The sequence below is a fragment of the Mesoplodon bidens genome (assembly GCF_964165515.1).
Source record: "Mesoplodon bidens genome assembly, chromosome: 4".
Lineage (NCBI taxonomy): Eukaryota > Metazoa > Chordata > Mammalia > Artiodactyla > Ziphiidae > Mesoplodon > Mesoplodon bidens.
This window is the reverse complement of record NC_138160.1, coordinates 141556439-141581108: the sequence shown is the minus strand read 5'-3', so window position 1 is coordinate 141581108 and position 24670 is coordinate 141556439. Positions and strand designations below refer to the sequence as shown.

Below are 24670 nucleotides of genomic sequence, written 5' to 3'. Positions count from 1 at the left end.
GAACCTATCTACAAAACAGAAACAGACTCACAGACATAGAGGACAGACTTGTGGTTGCCCAGGGGGAAGGGGCGGTGGGGGAGGGGTGCATTGGCAGTTTGGGATTAGTAGATGCAAACTATTATATATAGAATGGATAAACAACAAGGTCCTACTGTATAGCACAGGGAACTATATTCAATATCCTGTGATTAAACCCTAATGGAAAGAATATGAAAAGAATATATATATGTAAAACTGAATCACTTTGCTGTACAGTAGAAATGAACATAACACTGTAAATCAACTATTCTTCAATAAAATAAATTTTAAAAAAGAGTCAAGACAGAAACAACAACCAAATATGTGGACCTTGTGTTCTTGTATTCAAAGAAACCAATCGTAAAAGCCATATCAGAGATAACAGGAGCATTCCAACATGGACTGGGTGTTTGATGATGTTTAGGAAGCATCATTAATTTTGTGATGTGTGACGATGGCAAGAGCTGCAGTGGGTGCAAGATGGCCCCAAATCCTTCCTCCCATCGAGAGGTGGGCTCAGCTGCGTGACTTGTTTTAGCCAACTTAGAACATGACAGAAGTGGCACTGTGAGACTTCTGAAGCTGAGCCTTAGGACATCTGTTATCAACCATGCTGTGAGAAGCCCAAGCCAAGTGGAGGAGAGTCAAGATGCTCTGGTCAGTAGCTCCACTGACAACCAGCACCAAGCTCCCACCCACGGGAGGGAACCATCTGGAAGGTCCAGTCCAGTCAATGCTTCACATGACTGTAGCCTCAGCTAACACTTTATGGCCAGAAGAATTTCCCGCATCAGCCCAGACAAATCATGGAACCATGAGATGTTGGATGGTTGTTGTTTCAAGCTGCCACATTTTGGAGTTTTTTGTTTGCTTGCTTGTTTTTTACATAGCAATTGACAGCAGTAATAATGTTAACAAGCAAAAATAAAGAAGTTCTCCTTGTGCACTGTTGGTAGGAATGTAAATTGGTGCAGCCACTATGGAAAACAGTATGGAGATTTCTCAAAAAGTTAAAAATAGCATTACCATATGATCCAGCAATTCCACTTCTGGGTATTTATCTGAAGGAAATGAAAACACTGAATCAAAAAGATATCTGTGGAACTTCCCTGGTGGCGCAGTGGTTAAGAATCTGCCTGCCAATGCAGGGGACATGGGTTCGAGCCCTGGTCTGGGAAGATCCCACATGCCGCAGAGCAACTAAGCCCATGCGCCACAACTACTGAACCTGTGCTCTAGAGCCCACAGGCCACAACTACTGAGCCCACATGCCACAACGACTGAAGCCCACGTGCCTAGAGCCCTGCTCCGCAACAAAGAGAAGCCACCACAATGAGATGCCCGTGCACCGCAATGAAGAGTAGCCCCCACTCTCCGCAACTAGAGAAAGCCCTCACAGCAACGAAGACCCAACACAGCCACACACACACACACACAAAATAAAATAAAATAAATAAATAAAGTGAAAATTTTGTTTAAAAAAAAAGTTATCTGCACACCCATGTTCACTGTAGCATTATTTACAATAGCCAAGATATGGAAACAACGTAAGTGTCCATCGATGGATGAATGGATCAAGAAAATGTGATATATATATATATATGTGTGTGTGTGTGTGTGTGTGTGTACATATATATATACATACATATACACATATATATATAATGGAATATTATTCATCTATTAAAAGAAGGAAATCTTGCCATTTGCAACAACATGGATAGATCTTGAGGGCGTTATGCTAAGTGAAATAAGTCAGACAGAGAAGGACAAATATCATATGATCTCACTTATATGTGGAATCTAAAAACAAAACAATAACTCAGAGATACAGAGAACAGATTGATAATTGCCAGAGGCAGGGGGTAAGAGATGGGCAAAATGTGTGAAGGGGATCAAAAGATACAAACTTCCAGTTTTTAAATAAACAAGTCCTGGGAATGTAATGTACAGCATGGTAACTATAGTTTATAATAATGGATTGTATATATGAAAGTTGCTAAGAGACTAGATCCTAAAAGTTCTCTTCACAAGAAAAAAAATTGTAATTATGTGGGGTTATGGGTGTTAACTAAACTTACTGTGGTGATCCTTTGCAATATATACAAATATTGAACCTTTATGTTGTACACCTGAAACTAATATAACATGTTAATTATGTTGCAATTAAAACTTTAAAAATATAAATTCTTACTCTCAAATATATTCACAGACATTCAGTCTCCTCAACCAAAACACACTTTTCTAACAGATACTCTACACAGGAACCCCCAGCTCCCTGAATGTACACCCACAAATAAGCAACACCAGGAACTGACCCCCACATACTGAATGACCCCCAGGCAAACAGTAGCATCACTCACCAACTGATCAGCACACAGATTTAACCACAAGAGGACAGAAGTTTGTATATTGACATATACCAATTCATGGACATACCCACACTCCCTTAACTACCCATATATATGTACGCCAAGATCTTAGTGAGGAGACAAATATACATGAGACCAAGGGCGTTGACAGACAAGCAAGGAGTGTTCTGATCCCTCTCAAACTCTAGCCGGAGACACTTCACTCATTCTTTTATTTATTCTTTCAACAAATATATATTGAGTGCCTACTGTGTGCCAGGCACTGTTTTAAACATTTAGGAAACATCAACAAGCAAAACAAAGATTCCTGTCTTGGAGGGTATCAAAAGCAAAAAGTCCTGGGATATCTTGTACCAGAAAGTAAGGAAGTGCTCATATATTAATGGGGACATGTTGATAGGACAAAGGAGACATCCTGGAAGAGCTCCTATTGGCTAAAGCTGAGATCATTTGAGCATCAGCATAAATAATGATAGTAACCAATGATACTCCATTGAACGCACTAAGAATCAAGAGTTTATGCTAACATAAATTAATAATGAATCATATTTACCTAAATGAAGGAAAAAAGAAAGCTTTCCTCACAGTAGAATGCCAGCCAATAAATGCAGAAGAAATGGTGGAGGTAGAAAACCAACATTTTTGTTTGTTTGTTTGTTTGTTTTTTTTTGGCGGTACGCGGGCCTCTCACTGTTGTGGCCTCTCCCGTTGCGGAGCACAGGCTCCAGACGCGCAGGCTCAGCGGCCATGGCTCACGGGCCCAGCCACGGCATGTGGGATCTTCCCGGACCGGGGCACAAACCCGTGTCCCCTGCATCGGCAGGCGGACTCTCAACCACTGCGCCACCTGGGAAGCCCGGAAACCAACATTTTGCAACCATGATAAGAATAACAGATTCAACAAGAATCATCAATGTCTTCTGTGATGGTTAAGCATATGTGTCAGTTTGACTTAGCCACGAATGCCCACATGTTTGGTCAACATTATTCTGGATATTTCTGTTAGGGTGTTTTTGGATGAGATTAACACTTGAAATGGTAGACCAAGTAAAGCACACTGCCCTCCCTAAAGTGGGTGGGCCTCATCCAATCAGTTGAAAGACTAAAGAGATCAAAAGCCTGACCTTCCCCCAACTAAGACAGAATTCCTCCTGCCTAACTAGCTTTGGAGTGAGACATGAGCTTTTTCCAGCCTTTGAACTCAAACTGAAACATTGGTTCTTCCTGGGTCTCAGGTTTTCTTACGGGAAGCACATCATTGGCTCTCCTGGTGCTCAGGCCTTCAGACTTAGACTGGAACTTATACCATCTGTTCTCCTGGGTCTCCAGCTTGCTGACTCACCCTACAGATTTTGGGACTTGTCAGCTTCAATAACTGTGTGAGTCAATTACTTAAAATTAAAATCTCTCTCTCATTCTCTCTCTCTCCACTGAGCTCTATTCTCCTGTACCAAACTGCTTGACATCTCTTTGTGGATGCCTACGAGGCATCTCCAACCCTGGATGTGTAGAACAAAGCTTCAGTTGAATGTTTGCTTCCACCTAAAATTCATATATTGAAGCTCTAACCCCCGGTGTGGTGGTATTTGGAGATGAGACCTTTGGGATCCAATTAGGATTAGATTAGGTCATGAGGGTGGGGTCCTCATGATGGGATTAATGGTCTTATAGGAAAAGATTCGCTCTCTTTTCTTCACGAAGGCACAGAGGAAAGGCCATATGACAACACAGTGAGAAGCTAAGAAGACAGCCACCTGCAACCCAAGGAGCGAGCTCTCACCAGACACCAACCCTGCTGGCACCTTGATCTTGGACTTCCAACCTCCAGAACTATTAGAAAATAAATTTTGATTGTTTAAGCTATCAGTCCATTTTGTTCTGGCAGTCTGAGAAGACTAAGACATTCAGATTCTCCACTGCTGCCGAAAATTGTCTCTCCTCTCAGCCAAATTCATCACTGTGTCCTTAGCATCTGAAGCTGTCCTGGAACACCGTGAAGTCCTTTCTCCAAGGAGTGGTAATCCCAGGGCTCAGCATAAAGCCTAGCATATAGAAGGTCTTTCGGTGCTCTGAGACTCAAATTCCAATGTGGTGAGGGTATGTGGTGGTTTCCTCCCACACCAGCAAGCAGTTCTCAGACACCAGCAGATTTCAACTCAATTCAACTCAATTCTGACACTATCTCCCCAGGGGCAGCATCAGATTACACAGGTTAAGAGTTCAGTTCTACAAGACTGCCCGCCTCCCCACCCCCACCCCCTTCAGAAGCACAATCGTTACCTGTGCTTCCAGCCAACTGGCTATAAAATCAGAGGTTCCCATGACCCCTTTTTGGGGTTTGAGTAATTTGCTAGAAATGATGGCACACAAAACTCAAAGAAATAGTTTACTTACTAGATCACCAGTTTATTATAAAAAGATAAAACTTAGCAACAGCCAGATGGAAGAGATGCACAGGCCAATGTACTGCGAAAGGATGCAACTTCTATGCTGTCTCCAGGCTTGCCATTTTCCCCAAATCTCCTCTGACCCAGAAACTCTCCAAACCCTGTCCTTTTGGGTGTTTATGGACACTTCATTACATAGGCCTGACTGACTAAATCATTGGCCATTGGAGACTGATTCAACCTCCAGCCCCTTACCTCTCCCCGTCTAATCAACAGTTAGGTGTCCTTGGCAACCAGCCCCCATCCTTAGGTGAGGACCAAAAGTCACCTCATTAACATAACAAAAGACAACTTGATCACTTTCAACATTTCCAAGGGTTTTAGGAGCTCTGTGCCAGAAACTGGATGAAGACCAAATATATACTTCTTATTATAAATTACAATATCACAGAAGGCTAGCTGGGTGGTTGGCTGGTGACAAAGATTCTTTGCTTGACCAAACTTTAATCAGACTTCAGAAACTTCTCATAGCCGCATGTGTGCACTTCCTTGGAAAATTAAATTTTAGCAAGAACCACTCCACCCGGATCACTTTCAATATCTAATGCCTAATATAGTAATATAATATAATGATATCTATTATCTAGCTGGTTTTGCCGAAATCCTCCTTGCCCCTGATGTTTCCTCTTAGTAATTTTTTATCCATTGACCCTGCCCCACCCCCAACCTGCCATCCTGCTCTTTAGCTATAACTTTCCACTGGCCCATGTTGTTTATGGACTTAAGCCCAATCTCACTCCCCCAGTGGAAAATTCCATCACAGTGGGCCCTATACCTGATAGTCTTCCCCTTGTGTAAAGTCTTTTTTACCATGTTTTAAAAATGTCATTAAGTATTTTTTTCTTTAACACTGGCAGAATATATGAAGGAAGGAAGGAAGGAAGGAAGGAAGGAAGGAAGGAAGGAATGAGCAACCTTTCAAAAATAGGTGTGCCAGCCATTACCTTTACCTAGGGATGCTAAGCAGACTGGAGAGATAGATTGATGAATGGAAAGAAGAAACTAAAGCTCATAGTCAGCAATGAAAGTAGGTCTAGGAAAATCTGCCCCAGGGTAGGAGGGGAGGATACTGTGCCACCTGCCAATGCAGGGCTGTTCCTTAGAAATATGAGTCACAAATGCAAGCCACAAAGATAATTTTAAATTTTCTACTGTTAAAAGAAAAAATATTCTAACACTTGTTAAAATGGTGAGGACTACTTTATTTAATAGAAGAATTACAGTAGGGGAGAGAGATCAGGGTTAACTCAGAATACAATAGGACAAGTGGGGATTTATAGCCAGGGAGCAGGGTCAGGGTGGTCCATGCACGGAAAAATCACTGAGGAGACTTCAAGGGGAGGAGGATTCTTGTTTAACTGAACTACCAGGACTCTTGCTAAAGGTAGGTCAAAGATTTGTACAGCAAAGGTGAGGGATGAGGAAACTGATCAGATGTCAGGGATAATCAGATATCAAGGATGGGGGGATTCTTGATAAACTGCCTTCGCCAGATTCTTGCTGAGACTGGGCTAGGCAGCCTTGACAAGGATAGAATGGAAACAGAAAGCCAAGGTCAAGGTCAACTCAAGAAGAGGACTCAGGAGGAGGGTAAGATGGCGGAAGAGTAAGACGCGGAGATCACGTTCCTCCCCACGGATACACCAGAAATACAGCTACACGTGGAACAACTCCTACAGAACACCTACTGAATGCTGGCAGAAGACCCCAGACCTCCCAAAAGGCAAGAAACTCCCCACATACCTGGGTAGGGCAAAGCGGAGAGATTCCCACACAGAGGATCGGTGCCGAGCGGCACTCACCCGCCCGAGAGGCTTGTCTGCTCGCCCGCCAGGGCGGGCGGCGCTGGAAGCTGAGGCTCGGGCTTCGGTCAGAGCGCAGGGAAAGGACTGGGGCTGGCGGCGAGAACTCAGCCTGAAGGGGGCTAATGTGCCACAGCTAGCCGGCAGGGAGTCCGGGAAAACTCTGGAGCTGCCGAAGAGGCAAGAGACTTTTTCTTCCCTCTTGGTTTCCTGGTGCGCGAGGAGAGGGGATTAAGAGCGCTGCTTAAAGGGGCTCCACAGACGGGCGCGAGTCACGACTGAAAGCGCGGAGCCCAGTGACGGGCGTGGGACGCTGGGGCTGCTGCTGCCGCCGCCAAGAAGCCTGTGTGCGAGCGCAGGTCACTGTCCACACCGCCCTTCCGGGAGCCTGTGCAGCCCGTCACTGCCGGGGTCCCGGGATCCAGGGGCGGCTTCCCTGGGAGGACGCACGGCGCGCCTCGGGCTGGTGCAACGTCACGCCGACCTCTGCCGCTGCAGGCTCGCCCCGCACTCCGTGCCCCTCCCTCCCGCCCGGCCTGAGTGAGCCAGAGTCCCCGAAGAGGCTGCTCCTTTAACCCTGTCCTGTCTGAGCGAAGAACAGACGCCCTCCGGCGACCTACACGCAGAGGCGGGGCCAAATCCAAAGCTGAGACCCAGGAGCTGTGAGAACAAAGAAGAGAAAGGGAAACCTCTCCCAGCAGCCTCAGAAGCAGCGGATTAAAGCTCCACAATCAACTTGATGTACCCTGCATCTGTGGAATACATGAATAGACAACAAATCATCCCAAATTGAGGAGCCAGGAGTCAGTGCTGTGCCTCTGAGGTGGGAGAGCCAACTTCAGGACACTGGTCCACAAGAGACCTCCCAGCTCCACATAATATCAAGCGGCGAAAATCTTCCAGAGATCTCCATCTCAACACCAGCACCCAGCTTCACTCAACGACCAGCAAGCTACAGTGCTGGACACCCTATGCCAAACAACTAGCAAGACAGAAACACAACGCCACCCATTAGCAGAGAGGTGGCCTAAAATCATAAAAAGTCCGCAGACACCCCAAAACACACCACCAGACGTGGACCTGCCCACCAGAAAGACAAGATCCAGCCTTATTCACCAGAACACAGGCACTAGTACCTTCCACCAGGAAGCCTACACAACCCACTAAACCAACCTTAGCCACTGGGGACAGACACCAAAAACAACGGGAACTACGAACCTGCAGCCTGCAAAAAGGAGACCCCAAACACAGTAACATAAGCAAAATGAGAAGACAGAAAAACACACAGCAGGAGAAGGAACAAGATAAAAACCCACCAGACCTAACAAATGAAGACGTAATAGGCAGTCTACCTGAAAAAGAATTCAGAATAATGATGGTAAAGATGATCCAAGATTCTATTTCCAAGATCCAAAATCTTGGAAATAGAATAGACAAAATGCAAGAAACAGTTAACAAGGACCTAGAAGAACTAAAGATGAATCAAGCATCGATTAAAAACACAATACATGAAATAAAAAATACTCTAGATGGGATCAATAGCAGAATGACTGAGGCAGAAGAACGGATAAGTGAGGTGGAAGATAAAATAGTGGAAATAACTGCTGCAGAGCAAAATAAAGAAAAAGAATGAAAAGAACAGAGGACAGTCTCAGAGACCTCTGGGACAACATTAAACGCACCAACATTCGAATTATAGGGGTTCCAGAAGAAGAAGAGAAAAAGAAAGGGACTGAGAAAATATTTGAAGAGATTATAGTTGAAAACTTCCCTAATATGGGAAAGGAAATAGTTAATCAAGTCCAGGAAGCACAGAGAGTCCCATACAGAATAAATCCAAGGAGAAATACGCCAAGACACATATTAATCAAACTGTCAAAAATTAAACACAAAGAAATCATATTAAAAGCAGCAAGGCAAAAACAACAAATAACACACAAGGGAATCCCCATCAGGATAACAGCTGATCTATCAGCAGAAACTCTACAAGCCAGAAGGGAGTGGCAGGACATAATTAAAGTGATGAAGGAGAAAAACCTGCAACCAAGATTACTCTACCCAGCAAGGATCTCATTCAGATTTGATGGAGAAATTAAAACGTTTACAGACAAGCAAAAGCTGAGAGAGTTCAGCACCACCAAACCAGCTTTACAACAAATGCTAAAGGAACTTCTCTAGGCAAGAAACACAACAGAAGGAAAAGACCTACAATAACGAACCCAAAACAGTTAGGAAAATGGGAATAGGAACATACATATCGATAATTACCTTAAATGTAAATGGACTAAATGCTCCCACCAAAAGACACAGATTGGCTGAATGGATACAAAAACAAGACCCATATATATGCTGTCTACAAGAGACCCACTTCAGACCTAGAGACACATACAGACTGAAAGTAAGGGGATGGAAAAAGATATTCCATGCAAATGGAAACCAAAAGAAAGCTGGAGTAGCAATTCTCATATCAGACAAAATAGACTTTAAAATAAAGACTACTAGAAGAGACAAAGAAGGACACTACATAATGATCAAGGGATCGATCCAAGAAGAAGATATAACAATTGTAAATATTTATGCACCAAACATAGGAGCACCTCAATACATAAGGCAAATACTAACAGCCATAAAAGGAGAAATCGACAGTAACACAATCATAGTAGGGGACTTTAACACCCCACTTTCACCAATGGACAGATCTTCCAAAATGAAAATAAATAAGGAAACACAAGCTTTAAATGATACATTAAACAAGATGGACTTAGTTGATATTTATAGGACATTCCATCCAAAAACAACAGAATACACATTTTTCTCAAGTGCTCATGGAACATTCTCCAGGATAGATCATATCTTGGGTCACAAATCAAGCCTTGGTAAATTTAAGAAAATTGAAATTGTATCAAGTGTCTTTTCTGACCACAATGCTATGAGACTAGATATCAATTACAGGAAAAGAGCTGTAAAAAATACAAACACATAGGGGCTTCCCTGGTGGCGCAGTGGTTGGGAGTCCGCCTGCCGATGCAGGGGACACGGGTTCATGCCCCGGTCTGGGAGGATCCCACATGCCGCGGAGCGGTTGGGCCCGTGAGCCATGGCCGTTGAGCCTGCGCATCCGGAGCCTGTGCTCCGCAACGGGAGAGGACACAACAGTGAGAGGCCCACGTACAGCAAAAAAAAAAAAAAAAAAAAAAAAAAAAAAAAACAAACACATGGAGGCTAAACAATACACTACTCAATAACGAAGTGATCACTGAAGAAATCAAAGAGGAAATTAAAAAATACCTAGAAACAAATGACAATGGAGACACGACGACCCAAAACCTATGGAATGCAGCAAAAGCAGTTCTAAGAGGGAAGTTTATAGCAATACAATCCCACCTTAAGAAACAGGAAACATCTCGAATAAACAACCTAACCTTGCACCTAAAGCAATTAGAGAAAGAAGAACAAAAACACCCCAAAGTTAGCAGAAGGAAAGAAATCATAAAAATCAGATCAGAAATAAATGAAAAAGAAATGAAGGAAACGATAGCAAAGATCAATAAAACTAAAAGCTGGTTCTTTGAGGAGATAAACAAAATTGATAAACCATTAGCCAGACTCATCAAGAAAAAAAGGGAGAAGACTCAAATCAATAGAATTAGAAATGAAAAAGGAGAAGTAACAACTGACACTGCAGAAATACAAAAGATCATGAGAGATTACTACAAGCAACTCTATGCCCATAAAATGGACAACCTGGAAGAGATGGACAAATTCTTAGAAATGCACAACCTGCCAAGACTGACTCAGGAAGAAATAGAAAATATGAATAGACCAATCACAACCACTGAAATTGAAACTGTGATTAAAAATCTTCCATCAAACAAAAGCCCAGGACCAGATGGCTTCACAGGCGAATTCTGTCAAACATTTAGAGAAGAGCTAACACCCATCCTTCTCAAACTCTTCCAAACAATATCAGAGGAAGGAACACTCCCAAAGTCATTCTACGAGGCCACCATCACCTTGATACCAAAACCAGGCAAGGATGTCACAAAGAAAGAAAACTACAGGCCAATATCACTGATGAACATAGATGCAAAAATCCTCAACAAAATACTAGCAAACAGAATCCAACAGCACATTAAAACAATCATACACCATGATCAAGTGGGGTTTATTCCAGGAATGCAAGGATTCTTCAATATACGCAAATCAATCAATGTGATACACCATATTAACAAGTTGAAGGAGAAAAACCATATGATCATCTCAATAGATGCAGAGAAAGCTTTCGACAAAATTCAACACCCATTTATGATAAAAACCCTGCAGAAAGTAGGCATAGAGGGAACTTTCCTCAACATCATAAAGGCCATATATGACAAACCCACAGCCAACATTGTCCTCAATGGTGAAAAACTGAAACCATTTCCACTAAGATCAGGAACAAGACAAGGCTGCCCACTCTCACCACTCTTATTCAACATAGTTTTGGAAGTTTTAGCCACAGCAATCAGAGAAGAAAAGGAAATAAAAGGAATCCAAATCGGAAAAGAAGAAGTAAAGCTGTCACTGTTTGCAGATGACATGATACTATACATAGAGAATCCTAAAGATGCTACCGAAAAACTACTAGAACTAATCAATGAATTTGGTAAAGTAGCAGGATACAAAATTAATGTACAGAAATCTCTGGCATTCCTGTACACTAATGATGAAAAATCTGAAAATGAAATCAAGAAAACACTCCCATTTACCACTGCAACAAAAAGAATAAAATATCTAGGAATAAACCTACCTAAGGAGACAAAAGACCTGTATGCAGAAAATTATAAGACACTGATGAAAGAAATTAAAGATGATACAAATAGATGGAGAGATATACCATGCTTCTGGATTGGAAGAATCAATATTGTGAAAATGACTCTACTACCCAAAGCAATCTACAGATTCAATGCAATCCCTATCAAACTACCACTGGCATTTTTCACAGAACTAGAACAAAAAATTTCAAAATTTGTTTGGAAAAACAAAAGACCCCGAATAGCCAAAGCAATCTTGAGAACGAAAAACGGAGCTGGAGGAATCAGGCTCCCTGACTTCAGACTATACTACAAAGCTACAGTAATCAAGACAGTGTGGTACTGGCATAAAAACAGAAAGATAGATCAGTGGATCAGGATAGAAAGCCCAGAGATAAACCCACGCACATATGGCCAACTTATCTTTGATAAAGGAGGCAGGAATGTACAGTGGAGAAAGGACAGCCTCTTCAATAAGTGGTGCTGGGAAAACTGGACAGGGACATGTAAAAGTTTGAGATTAGATCATTCCCTAACACCATACACAAAAATAAGCTCAAAATGGATTAAAGACTTAAATGTAAGGCCAGAAACTATCAAACTCTTAGAGGAAAACATAGGTAGAACACTCTATGACATAAATCACAGCAAGATCCTTTTGGACCCACCTCCTAGAGAAATGGAAATAAAAACAAAGATAAACAAATGGGACCTAATGAAACTTCAAAGCTTTTGCACAGCAAAGGAAACCATAAACAAGACCAAAAGACAACCCTCAGAATGGGAGAAAATATTTGCAAATGAAGCAACTGACAAAGGATTAATCTCCAAAATTTATAAACAGCTCATGCAGCTCAATAGCAAAAAAACAAACAACCCAATCCAAAAATGGGCAGAAGACTTAAATAGGCATTTCTCCAAAGAAGATATACAGACTGCCAACAAACACATGAAAGAATGCTCAACATCATTAATCATTAGAGAAATGCAAATCAAAACTACAATGAGATATCATCTCACACCAGTCAGAATGGCCATCATCAAGAAATCTAGAAACAATAAATGCTGGAGAGGGTGTGGAAAAAAGGGAACACTCTTGCACTGCTGGTGGGAATGTGAATTGGTACAGCCACTATGGAGAACAGTATGGAGGTTCCTTAAAAAACTAAAAATAGAACTACCATATGACCCAGCAATCCCACTACTAGGCATATACCCTGAGAAAACCATAATTCCAAAAGAGACATGTACCAAAATGTTCATTGCAGCTCTATTCACAATAGCCCGGAGCTGGAAACAACCTAAGTGTCCATCATCGGATGAATGGATAAAGAAGATGTGGCACATATATACAATGGAATATTACTCAGCCATAAAAAGAAACGAAACTGAGCTATTTGTAATGAGGTGGATAGACCTAGAGTCTGTCATACAGAGTGAAGTAAGTCAGAAAGAGAAAGACAAATACCGTATGCTAACACATATATACGGAATTAAAAAAAAAAAAAGTCATGAAGGACCTAGGGGCAAAACGGGAATAAAGACACAGACCTACTTGAGAATGGACTTGAGGATATGGGGAGGGGGAAGGGTAAGCTGTGACAAAGCAAAAGAGAGGCATGGACATATATACACTACCAAACGTAAGGTAGATAGATAGTGGGAAGCAGCCACAGAGCACAGGGAGATCAGCTCGGTGCTTTGTGACCGCCTGGAGGGGTGGGATGGGGAGGGTGGGAGGGAGGGAGATGCATGAGGGAAGGGATGTGGGAACAGATGTATATGTATGACTGATTCACTTTGTTATAAAGCAGAAACTAATTAAAAAATTAAAAAAAAGAAATGCTAACCTTGTCAGTAATCAGGGAAATACAAGTTTTAACTGCAATAAAAGACTATTTTATATCATCAAAAAAAATAAAAAAAATAAAAAATAAAGTATACAGGAGGATGTGTATAGGTTATGTGCAAATACTATCTCATCTTATATAAAAGAAATGAGCGTCTGTGGGTTTTGGTATCCGAGGGGTTCCTGGAACCAATCCCCCTCCGATACTGAGGGACGACTGTTGTTTACAGTTTATACATCGTATCCTTTCATGCTTTTCTGTTTAACTGGCCTTACTGTGTACGGCATATTGAGCTTATGTTTTAATGAATAAAACGACATTTGAGAGAGCAGGATAAATGTGTGCATGCAGTTTGGGCAATTGGATCTAGATTGCCTGAAAATGCAGCTCTGTGCTCAAGTTGGCCTGTGAATACATGTGTCCAATGTGAGCTTTAGGATGTGATGATTGAAGGCAAACCTGGGGAAAGGGCACTGATGAGAGGTTGAGGTTTTATTATGTCCACTCTTGAGTGAAATTTCATCATCCCAGAGTTTTCTTGGTCTGGCTCAACTCACTTTGACGGGCAGCCAGAACTCAGCACCTTACCCACCGTGCAAAAGGCCCGTCTCTTTCCTTCGACACTGGCTCTTTGTCAGCAGTTGGAGAGAAGGCTGTGAAGTAGACTATTTCTTCAATGCTATAGCCTTAAGCACTCCTCTCCTGTTCTACTCTTGCTCCCACGTATTTTATGGTATTCCACCTACACCAACTTGTTTCTGTGGGATTTTCACTTACAAAGTCTTCCAAGAATAAGATGATGTGTTTGTCCTTCCGGGTTAATATGGTAGATCTTTTTTTTTCTTCCAGTTTTACTGAGATAAAATTGACATGTAACATTGATTCCTTAAATTAGGTGTATGACATGATGATTTGATACATGCACATACTGCAAAATGATCATCACAATAAGTTTAGTTACCATCCATCACCATACAAAAAAAAAAAAAAAAGAAGAGGACTCAGAAGAGCCTGACTAAAGTTTGATCAAGAAGAGGGTTTTTGTCACTATTATATTAGTTCTAATGATGTGCTTTATTGAACCTGACATTTCCAAAGTGTCAATGAGAAATTCTGCATTCCTTTACTCTGTTTAATTTTTTTAACTAAGCCTTTGTCTCATGCTCAGTTTGGACCAGCCACATATCAAGTGCTCAGTAGCCACGGGAAGCTAGTGGCTATCTTAGTGGACTGCACAGCTCTGGCAAATGGACTCAAACTGCAGATGCAGAAAGAACACAAGAGCCATCAGAGGGAAGCCGGGGGTGCCAGGCAAGCTGGAAAGAGAGGGAGCTGCCCCCACCAAGCTGAGAACGCTGGGCCAGGGATGGAAAGAAAGGATATTTCAACTCTAGAGACCTCAATGAAGGTACCAGGTGGAGAACAGCCCTCACCCTGAGGACCAGATCTGTTATTACCTCCCTCCAGGAGCTTGAACCCACCAACAGAAGACTTTTAGGCAGGAGATGTCAGAAATCCAATGACTCTGTGATTCTACTTCCAACACACCCGCCTCGGGTAAATTCCTGGCTGGTTTCATTCCACTTTCCTTCTGTCACCCACTATCCCTTTAGTTCCACCTGTTGTTATATATTTGCATCTTTGTTTAATGTCCGTCCCTGTTTCCAGAATTTCAGCTCCAGGAACATGGAAGACTGTGTCTGTTTTGTTGAACCAGAAAGAGGCTATTAATTTGGATATATTTCCTATGTGCTCTGACTCAGTTTTACTCATCTGGAAAATGGGGATGAGCATGGCTGCCACACTGGACGGCCGTAGAGGTCATTAAATGAGTTAATATCTTCTTAAAATCCCTCTGTGCATGCCCCAACCATAATGAGCGCTCAGTAAAAGGGATCTGTAGTTATCTTTCTTACTTTCCCCTTCCCCAACCTCACACATCTCAACAGATCCAGGATCTCCCAATTCTTCACCTACCATGCCTAACTGGCCCCAGAGCTTCCTCTCACAGACCTCTTGGACCATCTGACAAGGATGGAGGACATTTCCCATCACTTAAGAGCAAAGCCCATTTTCCCTGCTTCCATGAACGTGATAAAAAGCGTATGCTTGTTCCTTTTATCTACTGAGGGTTTTCACCCCACAGACCCTTCTGAAAATACTAATTTGGGGCACTGCTTAATTTCTCTTCTCAACCACCTGAATTCCCTGCATGCACGCACCCCATTTCCAGTGACCTGTCCATCAGCAAATCCTTCAAGGTCTTTAAAATCTATTCACAAGTCGACCGCTTCTCACTACCTCCCAAGCCCAGTCATCATCCTCTTTGTCCTGGATGATCACAGTAGCCTCCTAACGGCCTCTCTGCCTTCTACTCTTGCCCCCACCAATCTATTCTCCAGGCAGCAGCCAGAAGAACATGGTTAAAAAATAAGAATAAGAGGGCTTCCCTGGTGGCGCAGTGGTTGAGAGTCCGCCTGCCGATGCAGGGGATACGGGTTCGTGCCCTGGTCCGGGAGGATCCCACATGCAGCGGAGCGGCTGGGCCTGTGAGCTATGGCCTCTGAGCCTGCGCGTCCGGAGCCTGTGCTCCTCAGCGGGAGAGGCCACAAGAGTCAGAGGCCCGCGTACCGCAAAAAAAAAAAAAAGAATAAGAGCACCATGGACCAAGCTTTATGGCCCTGGATTTAGGTCAGCGTAAAAGCCAAATTCCTTACAATGACCTATGAGGACCTATTGATTTATCTCCCCATCCCCAACCCCCAGCCTGTGTCCCTCCCCTAATTCCTTCTCTCCCACTCATTCACTGTGCCTTACTCTGATCTCGTTACTGTTTCTTAAACTCAGTCCTGCCTCAGGGCCCTTGCACCTGCTGTTCCCACTGCCTGAAACATCCTTTTGCCAAATATCTACATGAGTCCATTCTCACCCTGGTCAGTCCTCAGCTCAGATGTCACCTCTTCAAGAACCATCCCTACACCCCTGTCACCCACTATCTCTCTTCTCTTTTTCCCAAAGCATTAGTACCACCAGACATGATACATTTCCTCGCTCGTTTGTCGACCCCTTCTTCTCTGGAACAGCAACTCCAGGACGGCAAAGGCGATGTCCGTTTTGCTCACCACTACATCCCCAGTGCAGTGCCTAGCACACAGTATGCCCAATGAATGTTTGTGGAATGAATAAATGATGGAAAAGGGCTTCTACTCAAATTCTTCTCTCCTGTCCTCTTTCTCCCCTTCACCCCAGACTTTTCTCCTCCTCTTAGCCACCCCCAAATGTCCTCCCTTATCTTTCCTCTCCTGCTGAAGACAGATGTGGACCTGGACCCGCCCCCGTGGACCTAGACCTTCAAACCCCACCTCTGTCACCTACTGGTTATGTTTCTTGGCAAGTTGTTTAATCCTTCTGAGCCTCAGTTTCTTTGACTACCAAACATACACAAGTGAGCAGTTGCAATAATATTTCTTACCTAAATATGACTAATAATTATAAAGATTTACATAATCATTAATCATAATAGTTATACCACCTCTTATATTGACCTCTGAATCTATTCTTAGCATATTATAGATAATCAATAAACATGTATTGAATGAATGAATGAATGGTTATTGAACTTTTGTGGCAGGAGATTGTGGACCCCAGTGAGAGCTAACAGATACACACATAACATTACACACAATTCAAAAGATTTCAGTTTCCTTTCATAATTCCACCCAAAACCCTTTGCCAAAGGTTTTTCCCACCATGGGAAATTGTTGCTATTTTCTCAAGCATCACAAAGATGTCTGAGGCACCAGGGTCCATACCTCTCTCATAAGCTGTATGTCACAGCCTCTCCATAACCTAAGGCAACTTTTACAACTCTCTCCTCATCTAGTCTCCTGAAATTGGGGTAGGTCTTGTTATCTCTGTGTGGACAATGATAATAATCCAACAGTAGTATTATCATCAACGACAGATTTTATTGAGCACTTGCGATGTGATAGTCCCTGTTCTAAGCACTTCTAATCATAACAATAAGGATTTCTCTAAGTGGATGTTCAGGAGGAGAAGGGGGAAGAAGAGGAGGAGGAGGGAGGCAGAGGGAGAGGAGGAGGAGCCAGTCCACTTAGGGGAGAGGGACCAGTTCACACAGGGCCATGGTCTGACTTTGGTGATGTCACACACCTTTGGAAGCCCTCAGAGGCCAAAGGCATCCCAACATCCTTGTTATGCAAATTCTTCTGGAGAAAATGCATTGTCAGCACCAGAAATTGGCACCCATGGTAAGACCTTCCTTGAAGTAAGAGTTTAAGCAAGTCCCTGGCCCAACAGTGCTGCAACGAGGTCAGAAAGAAGGCACTGAGGTTCAATCCTGATTCCACCCTTGGCCAGCTGTGTGGGCTTCTCTGAGCCTCAGTTTTCTCATCTGTAAAGTGGGAATGACAATAATAAAACCTTCCTCCAAAGGTTCTCGTAAGGGCTTTGTGAGAAGGACCATGGGCATTGGTCCCAGCAAATGGTTTTTGCTCAATAGTTGTGGGCTGCTCTTCTTTTTTTTTTTTTTTTTTTTTTTTTTTTTTGCAGTATGCGGGCCTCTCACTGCCGTGACCTCTCCTGTTGCAGAGCACAGGCTCCGGACGCGCAGGCTCAGCGGCCATGGCTCACGGGCCCAGCCGCTCCGCGGCACGTGGGATCCTCCCAGACCGGGGCATGAACCCGCGTCCCCTGCATCGGCAGGTGGACTCTCAACCACTGTGCCACCAGAGAAGCCCCGTGGGCTGCTCTTTTGACTGGCATAAGCCAAAGGGCAGGCAGATCAGATGCTTTTTAAAGAACTATATTGCTCCCTAAATGAAGCCTTCAAATCCTCAGGCTGTTGCTCAATTTCTGGCTGGTTCCAATCCCTCCTTATAGCTAAGATTTTACCCCTCCTTTTGGTGCCACCCCCCTTTCACATACCCTGCATTCCAGCAAAATTGGCCAGTGCACCACAGGCCAGACACACCTGGTGATGTCTACCCCAGGACCTCTGCTTAGCCTTTCACCTTAAGAGACCTCATGGTAGAGTGAATAGGCAAGGGCATCAGAATTTAACAATCTTGGACTGTATCCCAGTTACACCTTGCAGATGCTGTTGATCTTTAGCAAGTGACAAAACCTCTCTGATCTTCAGTTTCTTCATATGTAGTATAGAGTGGATAATTTACACTCTATATGAATCTAAGTTCGTAAACTTTACAGATTACGAATGAGGGTTAAAAGGGGATGGGAGGGCTTCCCTGGTGGCGCAGTGGTTGAGAGTCCGCCTGCCGATGCAGGGGACACGGGTTCGTGCCCCGGTCCGGGAAGATCCCACATGCCGCGGAGCGGCTGGGCCCGTGAGCCATGGCTGCTGAGCCTGCGCGTCCAGAGCCTGTGCTCTGCAACGGGAGAGGCCACAACAGTGAGAGGCCCGCGTACCACAAAAAAAAAAAAGGGGGGGGGATGGGAAACTCATCTGGACCAGGGATGTCTATTACTAATCATTATTATTAGTGTAAAATAAATAATAATATTAGATGCAAGTGTTATTATATGTAAGTATATAATAGATTATTGTAATTATAATTATTATAGCATATAATTATACATAATATATAAAAGTAATATATAATAGTAAATAATTATTTTAGTAAAATAAATAAAATGTTAATGTTAATAATAGATGTTAATTAATGTTATATAATTATAATAATAGGTTATTATAATTATATATAATAATACATAATAATTATATAATTACATAACATTTATAATGTATAATATATTACATTTATTATATATACTAGGTATTTATTGTATATATTTAATTATATATTATATAATTATATAATATAAATATTACATAATATAATTATGTAATTATTAAATTATATAATATATTATTATTAAAATATATAATAGTATTAATAATAGATATTAATAATTATTTGTATTAATAACACATAGATATTAAATGCTTTTACAATGTTAATAAGCATTTACCATGTGCCAGGCACTGTTCCAAAAGCTCTACATGTATTGTCATGTAATTCTCATAACAACACTTTGATGTCAGTACTATTGTTAAACAAAGCCATTTTACAGACGAGGAAACTAAGGCAAGGAGAGGTAGAGTACCTAGCCCAAGGTCACACAACTAGGAAGTAGCAAAGCAGGGTTTTAAACCCTGGAAGTCTCACTCCAGAGCATTGCTCTCCAATAGACCACTGGACATTTCAGCAGCAATAGACATGTTTTGTACCATCGATATAGTAACCACCAGTCCCACACAGCTACTGAGCTCTTGAAAAGTGTCTACTATGGCTGAGGAACGTAATTTTTATTTTTATCTAATTTTTATTAATTTAAATAAAAACAGCCACATGTGACTAGAGGCTATCGTATTGAGAAGCAGACTTTGGGATCATTTCTCTGAACCACACACTTCACCTCCTGACATATAGTGTCTGTGATTGAACAAGCTGTAAGAAAGGCAAACTTTGTATAAGAAATGTGGAGGAATAAACTTGACTTCTATAAAGAAATACTTCTTGTGTTCCTGGGAATATGAGGCTCCCATTTCCCACTTGACTTGGAGATGCTAACTGTAGACAAATATTTCACCTTCTCCTAAACTTTATTCCAAAGAAGAACCAGCAGTGCAACTGTGAAGAGGAGGGAAATTGGGTTCTCCAACTCAGCATCCAGGGGGCAACAGGGAGTGGTGGGAACGGTGGCAAATTGAAAACCTCCTTCTGCTCCATCTAAAGGAACAGGTGCTGCTCTGCTTCTGCTGGGAGGTACACCTATGATGGCTGGAACTTCAAACTTTTTTTAAAAAAATTGGAAACCTGGAAAGTTTATGCACTACCAGAGTTTGAAATATTGAGAAATGCAAATATTTTTAAGACACTGTGCAGCGAAACAAACACATCATCTTTAGGCCTGAATCAAGGCCTAGGCCATCATTTCAAAACTTTTGATTTTAATTCCTTGGAGGTCCAGTGGCTAGGACTCCGCGCTCTCACTGCCGAGGGCCTGGGTTCAATCCCTGGTTGGGTAACTAAAATTCCACAAGCCGCGTGGCACGGCTTTTGATATTAATCAATGGTTCTCCATCCTGGCTATGCATTAAAGTCTCCTGCGAAAGCTTTTTTAAAAGAAAAATACCGGTCTGGGGTGGAGTGCTGACGTAGAACTGTTTTCAAAGCTTCCAGGCATTCAGATATGCTTGAGAGCCCCTGATTTAAATGCCTCGGACTCTTCATCCAATAAACATTTGTTGCGTGTCCCTGTGCTGTATTTTGTGACAGGGACAAAGTAGGCGCTTGATAGATGGGATAGAAATGTAGAAAAACAGGCACCTCACTTTATCTCTCTCTCCCCACCTCCTACCTCTCTCCCTCTCCCTTCCATCTCTCTCTCTCTCTCCCTTTCTTTCTCCATCTCTCTCTCTCTTTTTTTTTTTTGCGCTACGCGGGCCTCTCACTGTTGTGGCCTCTTCCGTTGCGGAGCACAGGCTCCAGACGCGCAGGCTCAGCGGCCATGGCTCACAGGCCCAGCCACTCCGCGGCATGTGGGATCTTCCCAGACCGGGGCACGAACCCGTGTCCCCTGCATCGGCAGGCGGACTCTCAACCACTGAGTCACCAGGGAAGCCCTCTCTCTTTTTTTAAATCTTCCACTCCTCACGTCTGTCACCCCCAGTGGAAAGTGGGAGGAGGAAGACAAAGAGGACAAGCTCTCGTTTACTCCCATCCTTTTCTCTCTTCATTTTCACTGACATTTGAGCCCTGAGACCGCCCGGAGGCCTGGAGTATATGAATGACTTCCTGGCACGCCTTGGGAAGACTTGAGCAGTTCTGACATTCTTTAATTCTCATCAAACAGTATTGGTCAAGAGGCTTACAACACTGAAGAAAGCCTCCAGGTAACTTCCTGCTGTGAGACCACAAAAGCAGCCCTGGGGACAAAACAATAAAGCAGTATGGACTGGTGTGTGGGGAGGTTCCCCCTCCTTTGCATGCAGGGAGCATTCATTTTTCTTTCAAAGACTGCAGAGGAGAAAAAAATAAATAAAATTGTGAGTTGGAACAAATAGAAACTTGAAGATAGAAATTTTCTGGCTTTGAGCCAAGGGCTGTGTTCCCCTCGGGCTGCTTAGAGCTGAGTCAGCTGGGGCTCCTTTAAAATGAAACTTGGTTTTAAAGATTCCAGCTCTTCAAAGGCAGACATGACCACATTTACTTAGATAATTTCTCTCCCATTGGTTTTATCTGATATTTGAGCTCTGAAGTGGGAGTTTGAAGGCTGGGGGTATAAGCTGAGAAGCCCCTGGCCACCCCCAGCCAGGCTTTCTGTTTTGTTATAAGCCATGACCAGAGCTTGGAAAGGGCTCAGTACTGCCCTTCTCTGCTCAAAAATCTGCTACCCATCTGTGTATCCATCCAATAAATATGTACTGAGTGTCTCACATAGGCTAAATTCTGTGCTAGAACCTAAGGATTATTACTATCATAACCAGCAAAAGCAGCAGACGCTTAAACATATAGTCCCTATTCTGTGTCCCCTACATGTTCTAAGAGTTGTTTATTTAATCCTTATTGAAACTCTTCTATGTTCCTCTTCTTATGGAGGAAGAAACAGAGGTTCAGAGAGGCCCCATGTCACACATCTGAGCTGGGATTCCAGTCTAGGCTGTGGGGCCTCAGATGGGTGCCACTGTCATGGAACATATAGTCTAGTGAGCGAAGCATAATCATTAAACAAACAAGGTAATTTTAAGTATTTTGGTGCTCTGAGGATTCTAAAACAGAGCATTCCTGATTTATTTTTGTAAAAGAAGCCGGTCACACCTTGAATGATGAGAAGGAGCCGGCCCTGGGGAGAGAGAGAACACTCAGGCAGAGCAAAATAGTAAGTGCAAAGGCCCTGTGGTCCAAACCTCTCCAGAAACAGCAAAGGCCAGTGTAGCTGGAGGAAGGGGCTAAGAGGCGGGAGGGCAGAAAGCAGGGGTTGGGCTTCCCTGGTGGCGCAGTGGTTAAGAATCCACCTGCCGATGCAGGTGACATGGGTTCGAGCCCTGGTCCGGGAAGATCCCACATGCTGCGGAGCAACTAAGCCCGTGGGCCACAACTACTGAAGCCCACATGCCTAGAGCCCGTGCTCCACTACAAGAGAAGCCACCGCAATGAGGAGCCCAAGCACCACAACGAAGACAACAGCAACTAGAGAAAAGTCCACGCGCAGCAACAAAGACCCAACGCAGCCAAAAATAAATAAAAAAATTTTTTAAAGCACACATTAAAAAAAAAAGAAAGAAAGCAGGGGTTTTAGGCTACATGAGGAGTAAAGATTTTATCCCGAGGACAGGAGCCTGGGAGCATAAACAGGGGAGTGGGAGGTGGTTTTTCAATCTTTCTGGGTCTCTATTCATGCCTCAGTTGCCCTCACCTCAGACCCTTCTCACTCTTGCTCCTGTAAGACCCAATTCTTGTGAATTCTTTGCAGTCCCCTGAATAACAAAAACAAGGCAAACCACCCCCAATCTTCCTCTCTCCTCAGATAACATAAGTGATATCACAGGACATTTGTCTTTTGCATTCTGACTTAATTCACGTTGTGTGATCATCTCTAGGCTCATCTGTGGCACTGCAAATGGCATTGCTTTATTTTTTTCGTGGCTAATATTCCATTCTGTAGATATATCACTTCTTCTTTCTCCATACATCTGTTTATGGTCCTTTTTCCTGCTTCCATGCCTTGGCTATTTAAATATTGCTGCAGAGCACATTTGCCTGCCTCTGTCTTTCGATTCTGGTGGTCTTAGTTTATAGGCCCAGAAGGTGACCTGCCGGATCATATGGTAGCTCAATGTTTACCTTTTAAGGCACCTCCATTCTGTTTTCATTAGTGCTCTTACCACTTTACATCCCGCCAGCAGGTAGAAGGTACAGAGTTCTCTACAACCCCGTCCGCATTTCGCTCCCTTTCACTTTATATCCTGGACTTGTCTGTGGAAGGACAAATAAACATTAAAAATTAGAGGCTTAAATTTCCCGGTCTCCCCGTTTCTGTGGGAGCATAGGATGCTAACTTTAGCTGGTCCCTTGCTCCAAGTTGCAAAATTACCTCCTGTCACCAAGAGATGAGAAATTTGGTTTTGCTGTGGATAAAGCCAATTAGCTAACACAAATGGTCACTCCAATTACCAGGGTGAATCTCGGACGATGTGGGTGCGGCAAATGGTGTTGTCAAGTCCTCTGACTTGAGGATTAATTATCCTTTATCTTGCAAATGTGTATGTAATAGGTTGTATCAGCGCGGCTGTGGAAAAAGGTGAGATGTCTTTCTGTCTCGCAATCTCTTAGCAAATTGCCTGTGAAGTGCGTCACATTAACACTTGTGGTTTCATGGTTTTCAATTATATTTCTCCAACAACTGCACGTCACTTCTTATTTTTTGCTAATCTACACAGCCAGTCTATGAGTCCCAGGAAGCCAGAGATGGCCCAGTTTGCTGTTATAATTTTATAGTGACATAATGGACTCTGCCGTTAATTCTGGGTTCGAATCCTGTGTGGCCTGGACAAAGCATTCAACCTTTCTGTGCCTGAGTTTCCCTTTTGGTAAATTGGAATTATGTATAACACTGCTTATTTCAGAGTGTTTTTACGAGGACTTATGGGGCAAAAGGCTTAGCACAAATCCCAGCACAAATCAAACCATTATAGTCGATAATAATAACCACCATGCTTTTAGGATCGCTCATGCTCATTGGCTCAGCACCATGTCAAACCCCAATGTTAATAACAATGGAATGATATCTGCATTCTCAATAAAAGCTAATATTTAGTTTTAATTGGATGGCAGGCATTAGGTTCATTCTTTTTTATTTATTTTTTAACAATTGTGGTAAAATACACACAACAGAAAATTTGCTATCTTAATCTTTTTTTTTTTTTTTTTTTTTTTTGCGGTACGCGGGCCTCTCACTGTTGTGGCCTCTCCCGTTGCAGAGCACAGGCTCCGGACACGCAGGCTCAGCGGCCATGGCTCACGGGCCCAGCCGCTCCGCGGCGTGTGGGATCCGGGGCATGAAACTGTGTCCCCTGCATCGGCAGGCGGACTCTCAACTACTGCGCCACCAGGGAAGCCCTATCTTAATCATTTTTAAGTACACAGTTCAGTGGCATTAAATACATTCACACTGTTGTGCACCCATCCCCACCGTCCGTCTCCAAAACGTTTTTCATCTTCCTGAACTGAAACTCTATCCCCATTAAACACTAACTCCCCATCCCCCTCCCCCAGCCCCTGGCAACCCACCAGCCTACTTTTTGTCTCTATGAATTTGACTCCTCTAGGGACCTCCTAT

The 24670-nt window shown here is 43.0% G+C and overlaps 1 protein-coding gene across 1 annotated transcript in view; it reads right to left on the bottom strand.

The window, feature by feature from the left end:
- LOC308616401 (mucin-16-like) overlaps positions 1 to 16257 on the bottom strand; it is a gene marked incomplete at its 5' end in the record, with an annotated part of 102317 nt that extends 86060 nt beyond the window's left edge. Inside the window, one exon of the mRNA XM_081232649.1 lies at positions 16215 to 16257. Coding sequence (XP_081088775.1) covers positions 16215 to 16257 — 43 coding nt within the window. The remainder of the gene's footprint in view (positions 1 to 16214) is intronic.
- Positions 16258 to 24670: the final 8413 nt, after the last annotated feature.